The following is a 15,566-nucleotide window of genomic DNA, read 5'->3' as shown; positions in this document are numbered from 1 at the left end:
CTAACCCAAACCTTTGATCCATTTGGTTTATTTATTTTTTTATTTTATTTTAAAAATAAAGAAAAATAAATAAACTTTTTTTTGGAGGAAAAACAGTCTTAGTTTGTTTATAAAATTAGCTAAGATGTCATCAAAAAAATTAGCATCCTGAAATACTCTTCAACAGAATTTTCTTATTGCGTCGTGCATTTAGTATGAAAGTTCAATTTTTAAGGCCAAAGCTTCAACAATGAGCACCTTGACAAGTACAAGAGGTTTAGATGTTTTTAGTAAGTAGTTTCTATTAAGGCGATGTGTTGTTGTTACACATTAAGCCTTTAACAGTCGCTTTGTTGTTATGCTTTAACGGTCACTTTTATCGTTGTTGAAATAAAAATGAAGACGAACTCTTGACAAATGACAATAAAGTAAAGTCTCGTTAACTTTACGTTTTGGATTATTCGGGCTCTTTCAATGTACTCCCGCATATGAACACCACACATCATAAATGTGATCCAAGGCACCTTATATATGTGATTCAGCGCATACACAAACGTTTTTCTACATTGAATTTGGAAAATAGTTAAACAACGTAATAAGTGTTTGACAAACAATTAAGTGTGTAATATGATATTTTCTCAACACTTAAGTGCGTGTTTATGATTTTTAAAAATGGAATTTTAACGAAAAACTCCCGGTACTGTTCACTTTAACGAAAAACCACATTTTTACTCTAAAAAGTCAATCCTGATACTATTCACTTACAACAACTTTTTGTCTTTTTCGTTAAAACTTAAAGTTTTCAAGCTATTTTTATTAGTTTTTATTTTGTAAAATTGGGTGTGAACTATTGTATTTTAGTAAATAGTTTATTTGTTCTCATCTGTTGTGATTACGCTATAACGATCATTCTTCTCGTTAAAGAACGGAAAAAGAAAACAAAAATCTTGACAAGTGACAATAACGACATGTTTTGGATTATTCGCGCTCTTTTATTGTATCTCGTGCTTCATAATATATATAAGCTGCACTTATTACAAATGCGATCTAGCACAAAATTTATATACACTTACACACCGAATTTCGAAAGTAGTTAGACAACGTAACAAGCATTTCACAAACACTTAATTTTGAAAACAAAAGAGGATTTGTATCCATATCAGTAAACAAATACCTGCATAGCATATTTGAGTGTCCAATTCCGCTGGACACAATATTCATGCCTAAACTTGTTTTTTTAAGGTTGTAAATTTCATTGGAAAAATAAGGAAGAAATAGTTTAATGCTTTTATATAAAAATGACAATGGTTTGGTGAAGATGAATTTCTATGAATTTATTGTCTTTGAAATTCTATTTATGTTTGAGGTTTAAAGAAAGACATAAATGTTTAAGATAATGACAAGAATTAGATATGATCTGTTGTAGTTTAAGAAAAATAGTGGAGTACAAATTTAGTAAGTAGTTTCTGTAATATTATGCGTTTATGTTATGGTGTCATGATCGCTTTTGTCAATGTAGAAAGAAAAAACAATATTTAACTCCACATTTACGACAAGTCTTGTTCACATTAAGTTTAAGATATTTTCCGCCCTTTTAGTGTATTCCTACACTTCGAAACATACACAAACGGTGCGCATCGTGAATACGATCTAATGCATAACAGAAATGTCATTCTACACCGAATCTTAAAAGTAATTAGACTACTAGACTACAAAACACGTGTTTCGCAAACACTTAATCGTAAGATGTGATTTGAAAACTAAAAAGGAAGGTATCTATAATTGGATTTGTATCCAAATCAGTAAACAACCACCAGCATGGCATATTTGAAAGTCCAATTCCATTGGACGAATCTTCATCCCTAAACTTGTCCTTTTTAGTTGATATCCCTCATCACTTAGCTTAATCCTTGTTATGTCCTTCAAGGGTTGTAACAACTTAAATTTTCAATTGGAAAAACAAGGAAAAACAGTTTAATGATTTTCTATAAAAATTAAATCACAATGGCTTGGTGAAGTTGAATTTTAATAAATCAAATTGTCTTTGAATTCTACCTATGTTTTAGGTTTATGAAAAAGGCCCAAATGTTTAATATAAATGACACGAATTGGGTATAGATCAATTGTAACGTAAGAAAAGATAGCAATACTAATTTAGTAAGTAGTTTTTGTTACTACGATGTGATTTTTGTTACGCTATAACGGTCACTCTTGTTGTTACTAAAAGGAAAAAGAAGACAAACTCCCAGCAATTAACAATAACGACAAGTCTCGTTAACTTTAGGTTTTGAATTATTTGCGCTCTTTCAGTATACTCCCGCGCTACGAAACATATATAAGTGGCACACATCATAAAATACGACTTACAACATAATTTAGATGCACTTCAACACCGAATCTCCAAAGTAGTTTAAAAGGAAAAAGAAGACAAACTCCCAACAATTGACAATAACAATAGGTTGCGTCAATTGTAAGTTTTGAATTATTCGCGCTCTTTTAGTGTATTCCCGTGCACCAAAACAAATATAAGTGGCACACATCATAAATTCGACCCACTGCATAACGTAAATGTACTTTAACACTGAATCTCCAAAGTGGTTTAAAAGGAAAAAAAAGACAAACTCCCAACAATTGACAATAACGACAAGTCGCGTCAACTGTAAGTTTTGAATTATTCGCGCTATTTCAGTGTATTCTCGTGCTTCAAAACATATATAAGCGGCGCACATCATAAATTCGACCCACTGCATAACGTAAACGTACTTCAACACCAAATCTCAAAAGTAGTTTAAAAGGAAAAAGAATGACAAACCCCTAACAATTGATAATAACGACAAGTCTCGTTAACTGTAAGTTTTGAATTATTCGCGCTCAGTATGCTCTCGCGCTCCAATCCAAATATAAGCGGCACACTTCATAAATACGACTCACCACATAACGTAAACCCACTTCAACATCGAATCTCCAAAGTAATTTAAACAACAAAGCAAGTCTCTCACAAACACTTAATTGTGAGATATGAATTGAATAAAAATAAAATCTATAATTGGATTTGTACCCAAATCAAGTAAAAAACCACCTGCCTAATGCAATTTGCAAGTCCAATTCCATTGTATACAGATGTTCATCCCTAAACCTTGTTTCTCTTTTGGTTCAATATCCCTAATCTTGTTTTTAGCTCCTCAAACAAGCACTGCCAAATCCGAGTTACCAAACTTTTACGCTAAAGATTTCACCGAAAATATAGTAAACAAAAAATGCTGAGCAGAAAAGAAAAAGTATGAAAGAGAAAGCTGCAAACGAAGGAAGAAAAAGAAAGTTTTGGAAACAAGAAAACAGCCACCCCCGTTCAAAAAAAAAACCCAGCTAGCGAATTGATCATGCAAATGGAAAATACAGAGAGAGGGAATGACATCCCTCTCTCTCTTCTCTCTCTTAGAACTTTCTCTCTCTAAAAGCTATTACATAACACAGAAGAGGGTTGAGTTGTGGAGGTGGAAGGAATGGAGGGGAAGGGAAAAAGCAGAGGTGTGATGAGGGAAGGAGAGGGAAAAAGGGAAGAGTATGGGCAGTGAGAGAAAGTGCTGAAGAGTCTCTGGATCCGCCGCGTGGCGAGTTTTGAGTGGTGGTGAGCTTTCAACTAAATCAGATGGCAACAACATCACCAAACCAAAACCAAAAAACCAAGAACAAGATGGGAAGAGGAGAGAGAAAGTACCCGCACTACTTCCTCTCTCTTTCTATCTCCAACTCTCTCTCTCTCTCCTGCCATGTCAGAGTGTAACCCCGTCCCCATGACACCGGCGAATCCGTATTTGTATGCTTTCTCTCTCTAGAAAAACAAATTTGAGAAGCAAAATAAAATAAGATTGGAAAAACCAAAAACTCTCTCTTTCCTCTCACCCTATTTATTTTCCTTTGTCTCCCATTCGCTTTCTCTCTCCTTCTCGTATCTCCCACAGCCTTGCCTTCCATGCCCTAAACCTCCCCCCACCTCCCCAGCTCTTCCTCCCAATCCAGCTGCCTCATACTGCTGCTCTGTTTCTTGGGTTTTTGATCCATTACTTGATTGGTAAGCTTCTTAATTCATCTTGGCAGTCTTTATTTCTCTGTTTTTGTGCTCATTTCTTGGTTGGTTGTATCTAGGTTTTTTGAATTCGTGTGAGTAGGAACTTGCGCGTGTATGTTTTTGTGCTGGTTTTGATGTGGGTTTTGTTTGATTGATGAAAGATTGTGTTTTTTGAGGTTTGATTGTGGTGGAAAATGGTGGGGTGTTCTTGTTTAGTGGAATCTTGGTTTTTGTAGAATCTAGATTGTGTAATAAGTTATTAATAGGTGTTGAAATGGGGTTTGTGTTTAGCTGCAGCTGAATGTGTTTGCATGTTTAAGTTTTTGTTGATTTGATTGTTAATTTTATGGTAGTTTGCGTTTGGCATTTGAAAGTGGTAGCTTGGAAAAGATGGTTGAATTGCTCGATTGTCGGTTGTATAGTGTGTTGGTTTTGTAGTAATGTTGCAGTATATATGCTAGTTTCTTCGATGTGTTTAGATTATCTTGTTATCCCATGCTGCTACAAAGTTGGCGTCCGGCAATGTACCTTATAAATGTTAATCCAATATCATACTGAAGTGAATTATGCTTTTGTAGCAGGTGCTAAGGTTGAGTTGTTTGGGAGCTGTCACTGTGGCCCGTGGTAGCCGATAAAGAATTCATTTTTAGGAATTTAAATTTGCTTATCCCTGCTGAATCTAACAATTACTCTGGTAAGTCTCTTGTATCCATTATCCTTGATAGAGCTTCTGTAGTTTATATATACCATACCTTTTCTCTTTATGTTAATGTTTTTTGTTTGCGTTTGTGCTAATCTTATGCTTTTTGCTTCAAACACTTTATTAAATTAGAGTTGTGTGCCAGTGTTTTTCTGGAAGCTGCGGTGCCTAAGTATGCATGTAGAAGCTCTGATGTGTTGACTAATCCATTGTTCCTGACGTGCTTGCTGTCACTGTTGACTACGTTTGTAAGACCCAGGTCTAAAGATGAAGGAAGACAGTTCGTCACCTAGTAAAATGATAAACAGAAATTGGGTCTTGAAACGAAAACGTAGAAAGCTTCCTCATGGACCTGATCAGTCTAATGGCAAAGAAGACACTTCAGCGGCCTCAGAATCGCCAGGGAAGACTTCTTCTTCAGCTAAGCGCAAGCTGAAAAATGAATTAATTTCTGAGCGGTTTCAATCCAAGAAGAAAGGAAATGACGGGGTTAGTTTTTGCATAATTGATTAATTACTCAACCGATTTCTTTAACCTGAAAGCAAATCTTCATTGGAATAACTTTATCATTGGGTGGAATTTGTTTTCCATTTTGTTCATTTTATATTACTCTTCAGTGCGATGGCAAGTGCCTTCGTCCATGAGCGGTAGGTCTCGGGTTCGAGACTTGGGAGCAGCCTCTCCATAAATGGGGGTAAGGCTAGCCGACATTCACCTCTCCCAGACCCTGCGTAAAGCGGGAGCCTTGTGCACTGGGTACGACCCTTCAGTCGTTCTAGCATGGGCTTTGTTTGCAATGGTGGTGCTGGTGTTTTGATTCAAACATTTTTAACCTGTGGTTTCTAGTTCTCCATACAAAAGTTATTCTGCAGCCTACTCAAGTTCTTTGTGATTTGAAACGCTATACCTCTTTTCACACACAAAGCTTTGAAATGGAATAATAGCTCAACAATATCAGTATCGAGTTTGTTCAATTGAAATCTAGAGATCGGTATATACAGTTAAATTGATTCCTGGGTACATGGTATGTGGACGATCATCATAGGAGGCTTGATCGACTGAAGAGTCAAAGTTAATTTCTGACTGAAACGGTTATTTTAGAATATGCAACTGAGAAGTTCAGTTTAGTTGCTGAACTGTGACTTCCTGGTCTGCCGAAGGGTTAGATAAACATAAATAATGGGCTCATATATTTTGGGTTTTTTATTCCTTTTGAGTTTGTTGGCACAACATGTTGTCCCAGATGCAGTAACAGCATTTATACTGCAGTTATTGTGTCTGTATGGAACATAATATTGTGCACATTAGCAGTCCGATGTTTGCATTAGGGCAATGAGTAGCTACTTATGTTTTATGCCTATTATGTAGTATTAGTTTCTCTTAAGTTCTCTCTGACTTCATGCAAATTTTTGTCTAATCTATTTCTCTCTCATCCAGTATTTCTACGAGTGTGTGGTCTGTGACCTTGGCGGTAACTTGTTGTGTTGTGATAGCTGTCCCCGAACCTATCATCTCCAGTGTCTTAATCCACCTCTTAAGGTAGATATATATTTAGATTGTACTACGATAGCTTGTTTTGCGTGATCAATTTTCTTTTTAGCTGTACTAATGTGCAATTATTGTTTTTCCCTTTATTGTAAAATCTTTAATTGTTGAATTCATCACGTGAAGCGCATTCCGAATGGGAAGTGGCAATGTACAACTTGCTGTCAGAAAAGAGATCAGAAAAGTAATCTGCTTGAACCCAGAAACTTTTTGACAGAGACCATCTCAAAACGAGCAAGAACAAAACTTGTCACTACTAAGTCCAAAACTGGAATGAAGTCATCCGACAGGGAGAAAGTATCACAGATTTTTGGAAACTCTATTGTTGCAAAGAAAAGATCTTCAAGCAAAGGAAAAGCTGTTTTAACCCATCGAGTCAAATCCTTAGAGAAGAACTCCCGGATAGATATATGTAGCACCAAGCCGACTCATTCAACAGTTGGTGGTTCTGCAGACGGTATTTCATCATGTGTGAATGTTGATGATGAAAAAAGATCCAGCATTGTCCCAGAAGAGGATTCCACAGACAGAAAGTCGAGCTCTCCTGCTAAAGAAGTTGCATCTCATTCTAAAGTTACATTGTCAGAGACGAATGATGAAGCGCCTGAGGCATCTGCCTCTCCTGATGTGAAGCCGGATCCATCTTGTACTGATGGATCTCCACATAAGACCATTGTTCTTGCAATCAGTGCTACCACCGACAAGGCTAAAAAAAGAAAACACAAAGGAAATAATGATAAGAGTAAAAAGAAGCCCAGGACTGATAAGGGAAAGTCTGTTGGTATTTCCAAACAATCTGGATCTAAAGCAAATACTACAAAACCGAGGATTGATAAAGCACCTCGTAAGCATAAATCTATCAACCATGGGGTTTCTGCTATTTTGTCAAGAGAAGAAATTGGAACCAAGAAGTCAGATGTCCAAAGCAGAGACGAGGTATCATTAAATTTTCTGATTTTTATACTGGACACATGTTTATATGTAGGAATTGTCAGTAGGCTTTTGATTACTTATTAATAGTTTTCTGAATCATGCTGGTTTTTTATACTGTTATCACTGTTATTTTTGTCAAGTAATTTCATGTTCTTGATGTCGATAAACTGTTTCTATTGGGATAAGTCCTTTGTTTTGTTATGTTTAGTTATACGTAGTAATATCATTGATTTGTTTTAGGAGCTTCCTGAGGGAGCAAAAGACTCATCACATAATGCAGATAAAGCTGGAAGTCATGTAGTTGAAACAACAATTTGTAGAGACAGTTTTACTGCTCAACCTCTGCAGGTAAATGAGTTTTCTAGAATGTCAGAATGTTTTTATCACTGGATACATAGAAAATATGCTCTCTTGTTTTGGTTACTTGACGTCGCCATGCAGATTAATTTGTTTCCTGTATGCCCATGTCACAGGTTGATCGGGTTTTGGGATGTCGAGTTCAGGGTGATAATGCTCAATCTTCTCGTCAGTTATGTGTGACAGCTGCCCCTGGCCTGTGTCCTGCTGATTTGCAAGTTTCTGAGATTCAAAACAGACTATCAGATGGAAATTCTGCTTTTGATAATGACATGGATGTCGGAGCTGCGGACAGTGTTGTCAATGGTGCTGATGGGGATGAAAGCATGAAGGATGAAAATCTCACTGAGGTTTGCGAAAATGTTGTCGGTGGTGCTGATGGGGATGAAAGCACAAAGGATGATGTTCGAGTGGACAAATTACATGTGTACAGAAGATCTGTGAACAAAGAAGGTAAAAAAGCTAATTCCATGGATTTGTTGAGGACAGGTGCTAAGGATTCGAGTCCTGCTACCATAATTTGTAAAGATCAAGATGAATCTGCTGTAACTGCAGATGATTCAGGAAAAAACCCTGAAAAAACAGCGACTATCAAAGTTAGTTTGAAAAGTCATGATGATGATGAGGTTCCTGAAATTGAAATGCATTTATCTCCTGACACCCAAGATAAACAAGATGTAGATACAGAAACTGGAATCAGCAGCAGCCCTCAAACCAAAATTGAGGAGCCTTCACTAGCTGAGCCTGCAGGTGGTAGTGATGGGATGGTATTGTATGAATTTTTAGTTAAGTGGGTGGGTAGTTCTCATATTCATAATAGTTGGATTTCTGAATCTGAGCTAAAATCCTTGGCCAAGAGAAAATTAGAAAATTACAAGGCTAAGTATGGAACTGCTGTTATAAATATATGTGAGGAACGTTGGAAGCAACCACAGCGGGTGATTGGTCTCCGTGGTGTTGAAAATGGTTTGGGTGAAGCTTTCATAAAGTGGAATGGTCTCCCTTACGATGAATGCACTTGGGAAAGACTGGATGAGCCTGTCATTAAAAATTCCCAGAATCTGATTGATCAGTTTTATCAGTTTGAACGCCAAACACTGGAAAACAATGCTTCTAAGGATGATTCATCAAAGGGGAAGGTTAGTTGTCAGCAAAGTGAAATAGTTACTCTGACAGAGCAGCCTAAGGAACTGAAGGGTATATTGTTTCCTCATCAGCTTGAAGCTCTGAATTGGTTGCGGAAATGCTGGCATAAATCCAAGAATGTAATACTGGCCGATGAGATGGGGCTTGGTAAAACTGTGTCCGCTTGTGCTTTTATTTCATCATTATACGTCGAGTTCAAAGCCACTCTCCCTTGTTTAGTCTTGGTTCCACTTTCCACAATGCGTAATTGGCTTGCTGAGTTTGCATTATGGGCACCCGAATTGAATGTCGTGGAATATCATGGGTGTGCTAAAGCACGAACCATAATACGCCAGCATGAATGGCATGCTAGTGATCCAAATTCATTGAATAAGAAAACATGTGCGTATAAATTTAATGTTCTTTTAACTACATATGAAATGGTTCTTGCTGATTCCTCACATCTCCGCGGGGTTCCTTGGGAAGTTCTCATAGTTGATGAGGGTCATCGTTTGAAAAATTCGGGAAGTAAGCTCTTCAGCTTGCTTAACTCCTTGTCTTTCCAACATCGCGTACTGTTGACTGGTACCCCTCTTCAGAACAACATCGGTGAAATGTATAACTTGCTTAACTTCTTGCAGCCGGCATCATTCCCTTCCCTATCTGCATTTGAGGAAAGGTTTAATGATCTTACAACTGCAGAAAAAGTGGATGAATTGAAAAAACTTGTTGCTCCACATATGCTTCGGAGGCTTAAAAAGGACGCTATGCAAAATATCCCCCCCAAGACCGAACGGATGGTTCCTGTTGAGCTGTCCTCTATCCAAGCTGAATACTACCGCGCAATGCTGACAAAGAATTATCAGATATTGCGGAATATTGGCAAAGGGGTGGCACAGCAGTCAATGCTGAACATAGTAATGCAGTTAAGGAAAGTCTGCAATCATCCGTATCTCATACCAGGCACTGAACCGGACTCTGGGTCTGCTGAGTTCCTTCATGAAATGCGAATTAAAGCTTCAGCCAAGTTGACTCTGTTGCATTCTATGCTTAAGATCTTGCACAAAGAGGGTCACAGAGTCCTCATCTTTTCACAGATGACCAAGCTGCTAGATATCCTTGAGGATTATTTGGCTATAGAATTTGGACCTAAAACATATGAGAGAGTAGACGGCTCTGTTTCAGTGACTGAGCGTCAATCTGCAATTGCGCGTTTTAACCAAGATCAAAGCCGATTTGTCTTTTTGTTATCAACACGCTCTTGTGGCCTTGGTATCAATTTGGCAACAGCAGACACTGTCATTATCTATGATTCTGATTTCAACCCGCACGCTGATATTCAAGCTATGAATCGAGCACATCGAATTGGACAGTCAAAACGACTTTTGGTGTATAGGCTTGTTGTTCGTGCTAGTGTTGAAGAGCGCATCTTGCAGCTTGCAAAGAAGAAACTTATGCTTGATCAGCTTTTTGTGAACAAGTCGGGATCCCAAAAAGAAGTGGAGGATATTATAAAATGGGGAACTGAGGAGCTTTTTAATGATTCTCCAATTACTGATGGAAAAGATACCGATGAAAATAACAGTAACAAAGATGAGGCAGTGACAGATGTTGAGCATAAGCATAGGAAGCGGACTGGTGGCTTGGGGGATGTGTATACAGATAAATGTACAGATAGCAGCAACAAGATTGTATGGGATGAAAGTGCAATTTCAAAGTTACTTGACCGTTCAGACCTTCAGTCTGGTTCAAGTGATATTGCTGAAGGAGAAATGGAAAATGATATGCTTGGCTCAGTAAAGGTAAACTACATGTTGAATTTATCTAATGCATTTATTAAGCTTTTTTTCGATTAGAAGTTTAAGTTCATTGTTTTCATTTTTGTTGCATGCATATTGGTCTTGTTATCCTACTTTATGCTGTTTTTATCTTTATTGAAAATTACCATAAAGACTGATGGTCAGCAGATTCGGAAATTCGATTTTCGTCTGTGTCGTTTATCTCATAAAGTTTCCAACTTATATTTTAACCAGGCCATCGAATGGAATGAGGAGCCTGCTGAAGAGCAGGGAGTTGAATCATCTCCAGGTGCAAGTGATGATACTGGGGTACCAAATACTGAAAGGAAAGAGGATAGCATGGTTACGGAAGAAAATGAATGGGACAGACTTTTGCGTCTTAGGTAACAAATTCTTCTGTAACCCATGTTCACTGTTCCATGTGTTATCACAGCTTAATCTGCTAATTGATATTCTGCATCCAAACTTGAATGTTTCTGATGAGGTTTCCTGTGTACCAAGTGCTTTCCATCTCCCATTTTCTTGATTTATTAAGGACTTATTTGCATTTTGTTGGATTTGTAGATGGGAGAAATATCAAAGTGAGGAAGAAGCGGCTCTTGGTCGTGGGAAGCGCCTGCGGAAAGCTGTTTCTTACAGGGAAGCATATGGTGCACACCCAACTGAAACATTAAGTGAGGTACACAAAGTTAGATATATGCTTGATTGAAGCATGTTGCTTCTTCTACTCTACCTTTCTTTTGTATCTGCACTTTCACATTGCTGCTGAAAATGTTGCTAAGAAAAAACCTTTGTTTTGTTTTTTCAACAGTAGATACACTTGGACCATCTGGGCAAATTATTTACCGCATAGTTATTTTGGGTTAAGTTTCTTATTTGCAATGGTCTAATTGGTTGCATGTAAGCAGGGTGCTGACGAGGAGCATGAGCCCGAACCAGAGCCAGAGAGGGAGTACACACCTGCTGGACGAGCTTTAAGGGACAAGTTGTAAGTTCAGATTTCCTTCTAGTAGTTCCTAGTAGTGCTACCGTAATTGCTTTAGTTCAGCAGCTTTGCAGTGTACCTAGTTGTGTTCTGTGAAAGGGATATACATGTGTAACTTTCACATTTTCGAAAGATGCGCTATTCATTTGAGTCAAGCATCCTTTGCTACGTGGGTCAGGCTTTGATAGTTTAGATGATTTTAGAACTGGAGCCTTAATATATGGATTATCAAATCTGAACTTAATCTCTATGAACTATTTGGTGGATTGCGGATCTCGTTAATTACTTTTATTTTTACTCAACAGTGCTAAGCTCCGAGCTAGACAAAAAGAGCGGCTTGCTCAGAGGAATGCAGTTGAAGAACCTCAACCTAGTGAAGGACCGCCTGAGTCACTTCCTCAGGGTCCCACCAACACTTCCAAAGATGGCGATCAAGCAACTGAATTAGTTCAGTTTTTCAGAGAGAGACCTTCAGTAATTGACTTGGAGAACGATAAGTTAGATGCTCCCAAGGCCAAGACTGATTCTCCCTCACGATTGGGCCGGCTATTGAAGCATAAAAACAGTCACCTTGGTCTTTCTGTTAATTCTCTTGACTACATGTCACCTGACATGTTCCTTCCCAATCACCAGGTTCTGGGAACAAGCTTACTGCCCTCAAATAATTTATTACCTGTTCTGGGACTCTGTGCTCCCAATGCTAGTCAAATAGTATCATCAAATAAGAAATTCTCAAGGTCAAACGGCAGACAAAAAGGAGGTCGGCCAGAGTTTCCATTTAGTCTGGCTCCTCAGTCTGGGACTTTGAACGAGACAGAAGTAAATGGTGATGACACGAAACTATCAGATGCACCAGCTGAAGTATCACATCTCAAGAATAAGTTGAATAGCATCCCAAATGGTGGTTTCCCATTTAGGCCGGTACATATTCTCTGTATCTCTGTCTCTCTCTCTCTCTCTCTCTATCTCTCTCTCTCTCTCTCTCTCTCTCTCTCTCTCTCTGTGTCTATGTCTCTGTCTCTGTGCGTGTGTGTGAAAATTTGTTGATGCATGACCACAATGCTTGGTCTGTTTGCAGTATCCTCCGACTTTTCAAGGGAATAATCATGATCGTCCAGAAAGTTCCAGTGCTTCCTTTTCTGATTTCCAAGAAAAGATGGCATTGCCTAACTTACCATTCGATGAGAAATTGCTACCAAGATTCCCACTTGGAGCAAAGAGCATGCCGAGTCCACATCTGGACTTCTTATCTAATCTATCATTAGGTAGCAGACTTGAATCTGCTGGTGGATCCTTGCAAGAACTTCCAACAATGTCATTGTTTCCAAATTTACAGTTGCCACCAGATGCACCCAGATATAATCAGCAAGACAGAGATGTGCCTCCCTCATTTGGTTTGGGGCACATGCCAACTAATTTTCCGTCTTTACCTGATAACCACCGGAAGGTGCTCGAAAACATAATGATGAGGACTGGTCCTGGATCAAGCAACTTATTTAAAAATAAATTTAAAGCAGATATCTGGACGGAAGATGAACTTGATTATCTATGGATTGGTGTTCGTAGGCATGGAAGGGGCAATTGGGATGCAATGCTGAGAGACCCAAGGTTGAAGTTCTCAACGTTTAAAACTTCGGAAGATTTGTCAGCTAGGTGGGAGGAGGAACAACTCAAGATTTTAGACGGGTCAGCTTTTGCAGTGTCTAAGTCAACCAAAAAGGCTGCTAAATCCTTACAGTTTCCAAGCATATCTGATGGAATGATGGCACGGGCACTGCATAGTAGTAGACTTGTTACACCACCAAAGTTTCAATCCCATTTGACAGATATAAAGCTGGGTTTTACTGATCTTTCAACTGGCTTTCCACATTTTGAATCATCAGATAGACTCGGTTTGCAAAATGAGCAATATCCCCCTATTCCATCTTGGTTTCATGATAAATTCAGGACTAATTTTTCCGGAGATTCTGCTGCTGTAGCTTCTGACAGAGCAGGGACATCTTCCAGTGTTCCTGCTGAGCAGCCATTTGTTGTCACTTCTTTTGGTACCAGTTGCTTGGGTTCGTTAGGAGGCTTGAATTCCTCAAGCAGCTATGATGTGCAGAAGAATGAAGATGAACAGGGTGCCCCTAGGTACGGGAAGTTGCCTAGTCTGCTTGATAGATCACTGAATGCTGTACGTGATATGAATAATAATTTGGCAAGAGGTGAACCCTCCAGTTCAGGATTGCTGCCTAATCTCAAGAGAGGAATCTTAAAGGGAGATGATGTTGCTGGAAGTAGTTCTTCGAAGAACACGCTACCCCATTGGCTACGGGAAGCTGTAAGTGCTCCTGCTAAACCCCCAGTACCTGATCTGCCACCCACAGTGATGGCAATAGCTCAATCCGTCCGGTTGTTATATGGGGAGGATAAGCGAACGATTCCTCCATTTGTGATTCCCGGCCCACCTCCTTCGCTACCAAAGGATCCAAGACGGAGTCTAAAGAAGAAAAGAAAGCTTAAATCACGTCTATTCAGGCGGGTTCAACTAGACGCTGGAAGCAGCCAGGACTTTCAGAGCAGGCACTTTGGTGGCAATGCTTCAAGCTCCATTCCTATGGCCCCATCATTTCCATTTCTTTCACAAGCAATGGCTGCAACTTCAGGCTTTTCACGGATTGAATCCGACCTCGGTGAGCCTCTGAGTTTAAATGTGGTAAACCCATCATCTGCAGCGCCACATCTGAATCAGCACAAGAAAACAACCATGGGATTGTCGCCTTCCCCTGAAGTGCTTCAATTGGTAGCATCCTGTGTTGCTCCAGGTTCACACCTGTCAGCAGCTTCCGGCATGGCAAGCTCAAGCGTCCGTGACACAAAACCCTCATTGCCGAACTCTGTTGACCAAGTAGAACTCTTGGACTCTCAAACTGCGACTGCAGTGGTAAGAACGGAGGCCAAGCAGGGCTCGCCTGTTAGAACATGTGGTACTCAAAGTGCGGATTCTAGCAAGACAGAGTCAGATCCCTCTAGGACAGAACGACCCGATGTAGAGGAAATTTCTTCTGAGGGCACCGTCTCGGATCATCCCATGAGTGATCGGGAATCATAGCTGTAATATGCGGAGCGAAGATTAGAACATAAATATTCTTTCGTGCTATTCAAGGCTCCGTCGTGCTTAAAATTTTGTAGGTCTCTTGTAGTGCAAGATAAACTAGCCGGATATAGGGTTGTTTTAGGATAATTGTGTAAAGCTCATGTAAGAGAATGAAAGTATAGTGTTGTTGCCTTCTTTTGCAATGTATGTATCCAACCATGGAGCTTTCTTCCTCCTTGTGGTCTCATCAATGAGGTCTGATTACTGAAAAAAATGGCTGGTTTTGGACTTTGAAATCTCTGGTGGCCGCTTCCATTTGGCGGTCTTGTCAACTGTTGATTTGTCTACAGTTGAATGAGAGGAGTTGCTGCTTTGTGCAACCAAATCTCCACTGCTTTTGATTGCTAAAGATTTGATTGGTTAAGTGGTAAAGGCTCATCAGAAGAAATTCGATCTAACTATACTATTTTTTTATCGTCTCATACATTTTTTTATTTTTGGTAATTTACTAGAATAAATTAAACGAAAACAACGAATAAGATTACACAAGAGCGTGCATAAAGGAAAAACGATGCGTGGTTATCATTTTTCTTCTTTTATCATGACCGATTGTGGAAAGAAAAGTGATTTCCGTAACTTCCTTTTTGAACATTTTGCACTCATCCATCTAATTTTATCTGTTAGTTCTTTTCTGATTTCCAAAACTTCTATGGTGGTAGGGATCCCCCATCTACTAACTGGTGAGAAAGCAAAAGTACTCACAAATTCGGTCATTTGTTTTGCTTGGGGATCAAAATTTTCATGTGAACCTAGCAATGGGACGACGAGGATACAAATTTAATTTGGAATTTTGCTATCTTTGTCCTTGCAAATCTTATTTTCTGAACTGACTTGACATCAGCAAAATATCACCAAAAACAAAAAAAAATCACAAATCAAAGAAAATAAAAAGAAGAAAAAATAAGAAGGTGAAAATTGATCATCAAACCATTATC

General features: G+C 38.9%; 1 protein-coding gene across 8 annotated transcripts; it reads left to right on the top strand.

The window, feature by feature from the left end:
- The first annotated feature begins 3,650 nt into the window (after positions 1-3,650).
- LOC103435301 (protein CHROMATIN REMODELING 4-like) lies at positions 3,651-14,859 on the top strand. Of its 8 annotated transcripts, none has more exons than XM_029102924.2 (12): positions 3,651-4,051; positions 4,630-4,742; positions 4,894-5,237; positions 6,186-6,287; positions 6,420-7,229; positions 7,467-7,574; positions 7,700-10,510; positions 10,742-10,890; positions 11,072-11,186; positions 11,416-11,495; positions 11,798-12,413; positions 12,571-14,859. In XM_029102924.2, the coding sequence occupies exons 3-12, from the start codon at positions 5,016-5,018 to the stop codon at positions 14,584-14,586; spliced, it is 7,029 nt and encodes a 2,342-aa protein (XP_028958757.1). In that variant the 5' UTR covers positions 3,651-4,051; positions 4,630-4,742; positions 4,894-5,015; the 3' UTR covers positions 14,587-14,859. The 8 variants fall into 8 exon arrangements, with proteins under 8 accessions (XP_028958757.1, XP_017187868.2, XP_028958756.1 ...); XM_017332379.3 differs by having other exon boundaries at positions 3,665-4,051; positions 4,627-4,742; positions 4,881-5,237; XM_029102923.2 differs by having other exon boundaries at positions 3,671-4,051; positions 4,627-4,742.
- The last annotated feature ends 707 nt before the right edge of the window (positions 14,860-15,566 follow it).

The sequence above is a fragment of the Malus domestica genome, chromosome 05 (assembly GCF_042453785.1).
Source record: "Malus domestica chromosome 05, GDT2T_hap1".
Lineage (NCBI taxonomy): Eukaryota > Viridiplantae > Streptophyta > Magnoliopsida > Rosales > Rosaceae > Malus > Malus domestica.
Note: the sequence above shows the minus strand (reverse complement) of the source record. Positions and strands in the feature narration are given on the sequence as shown.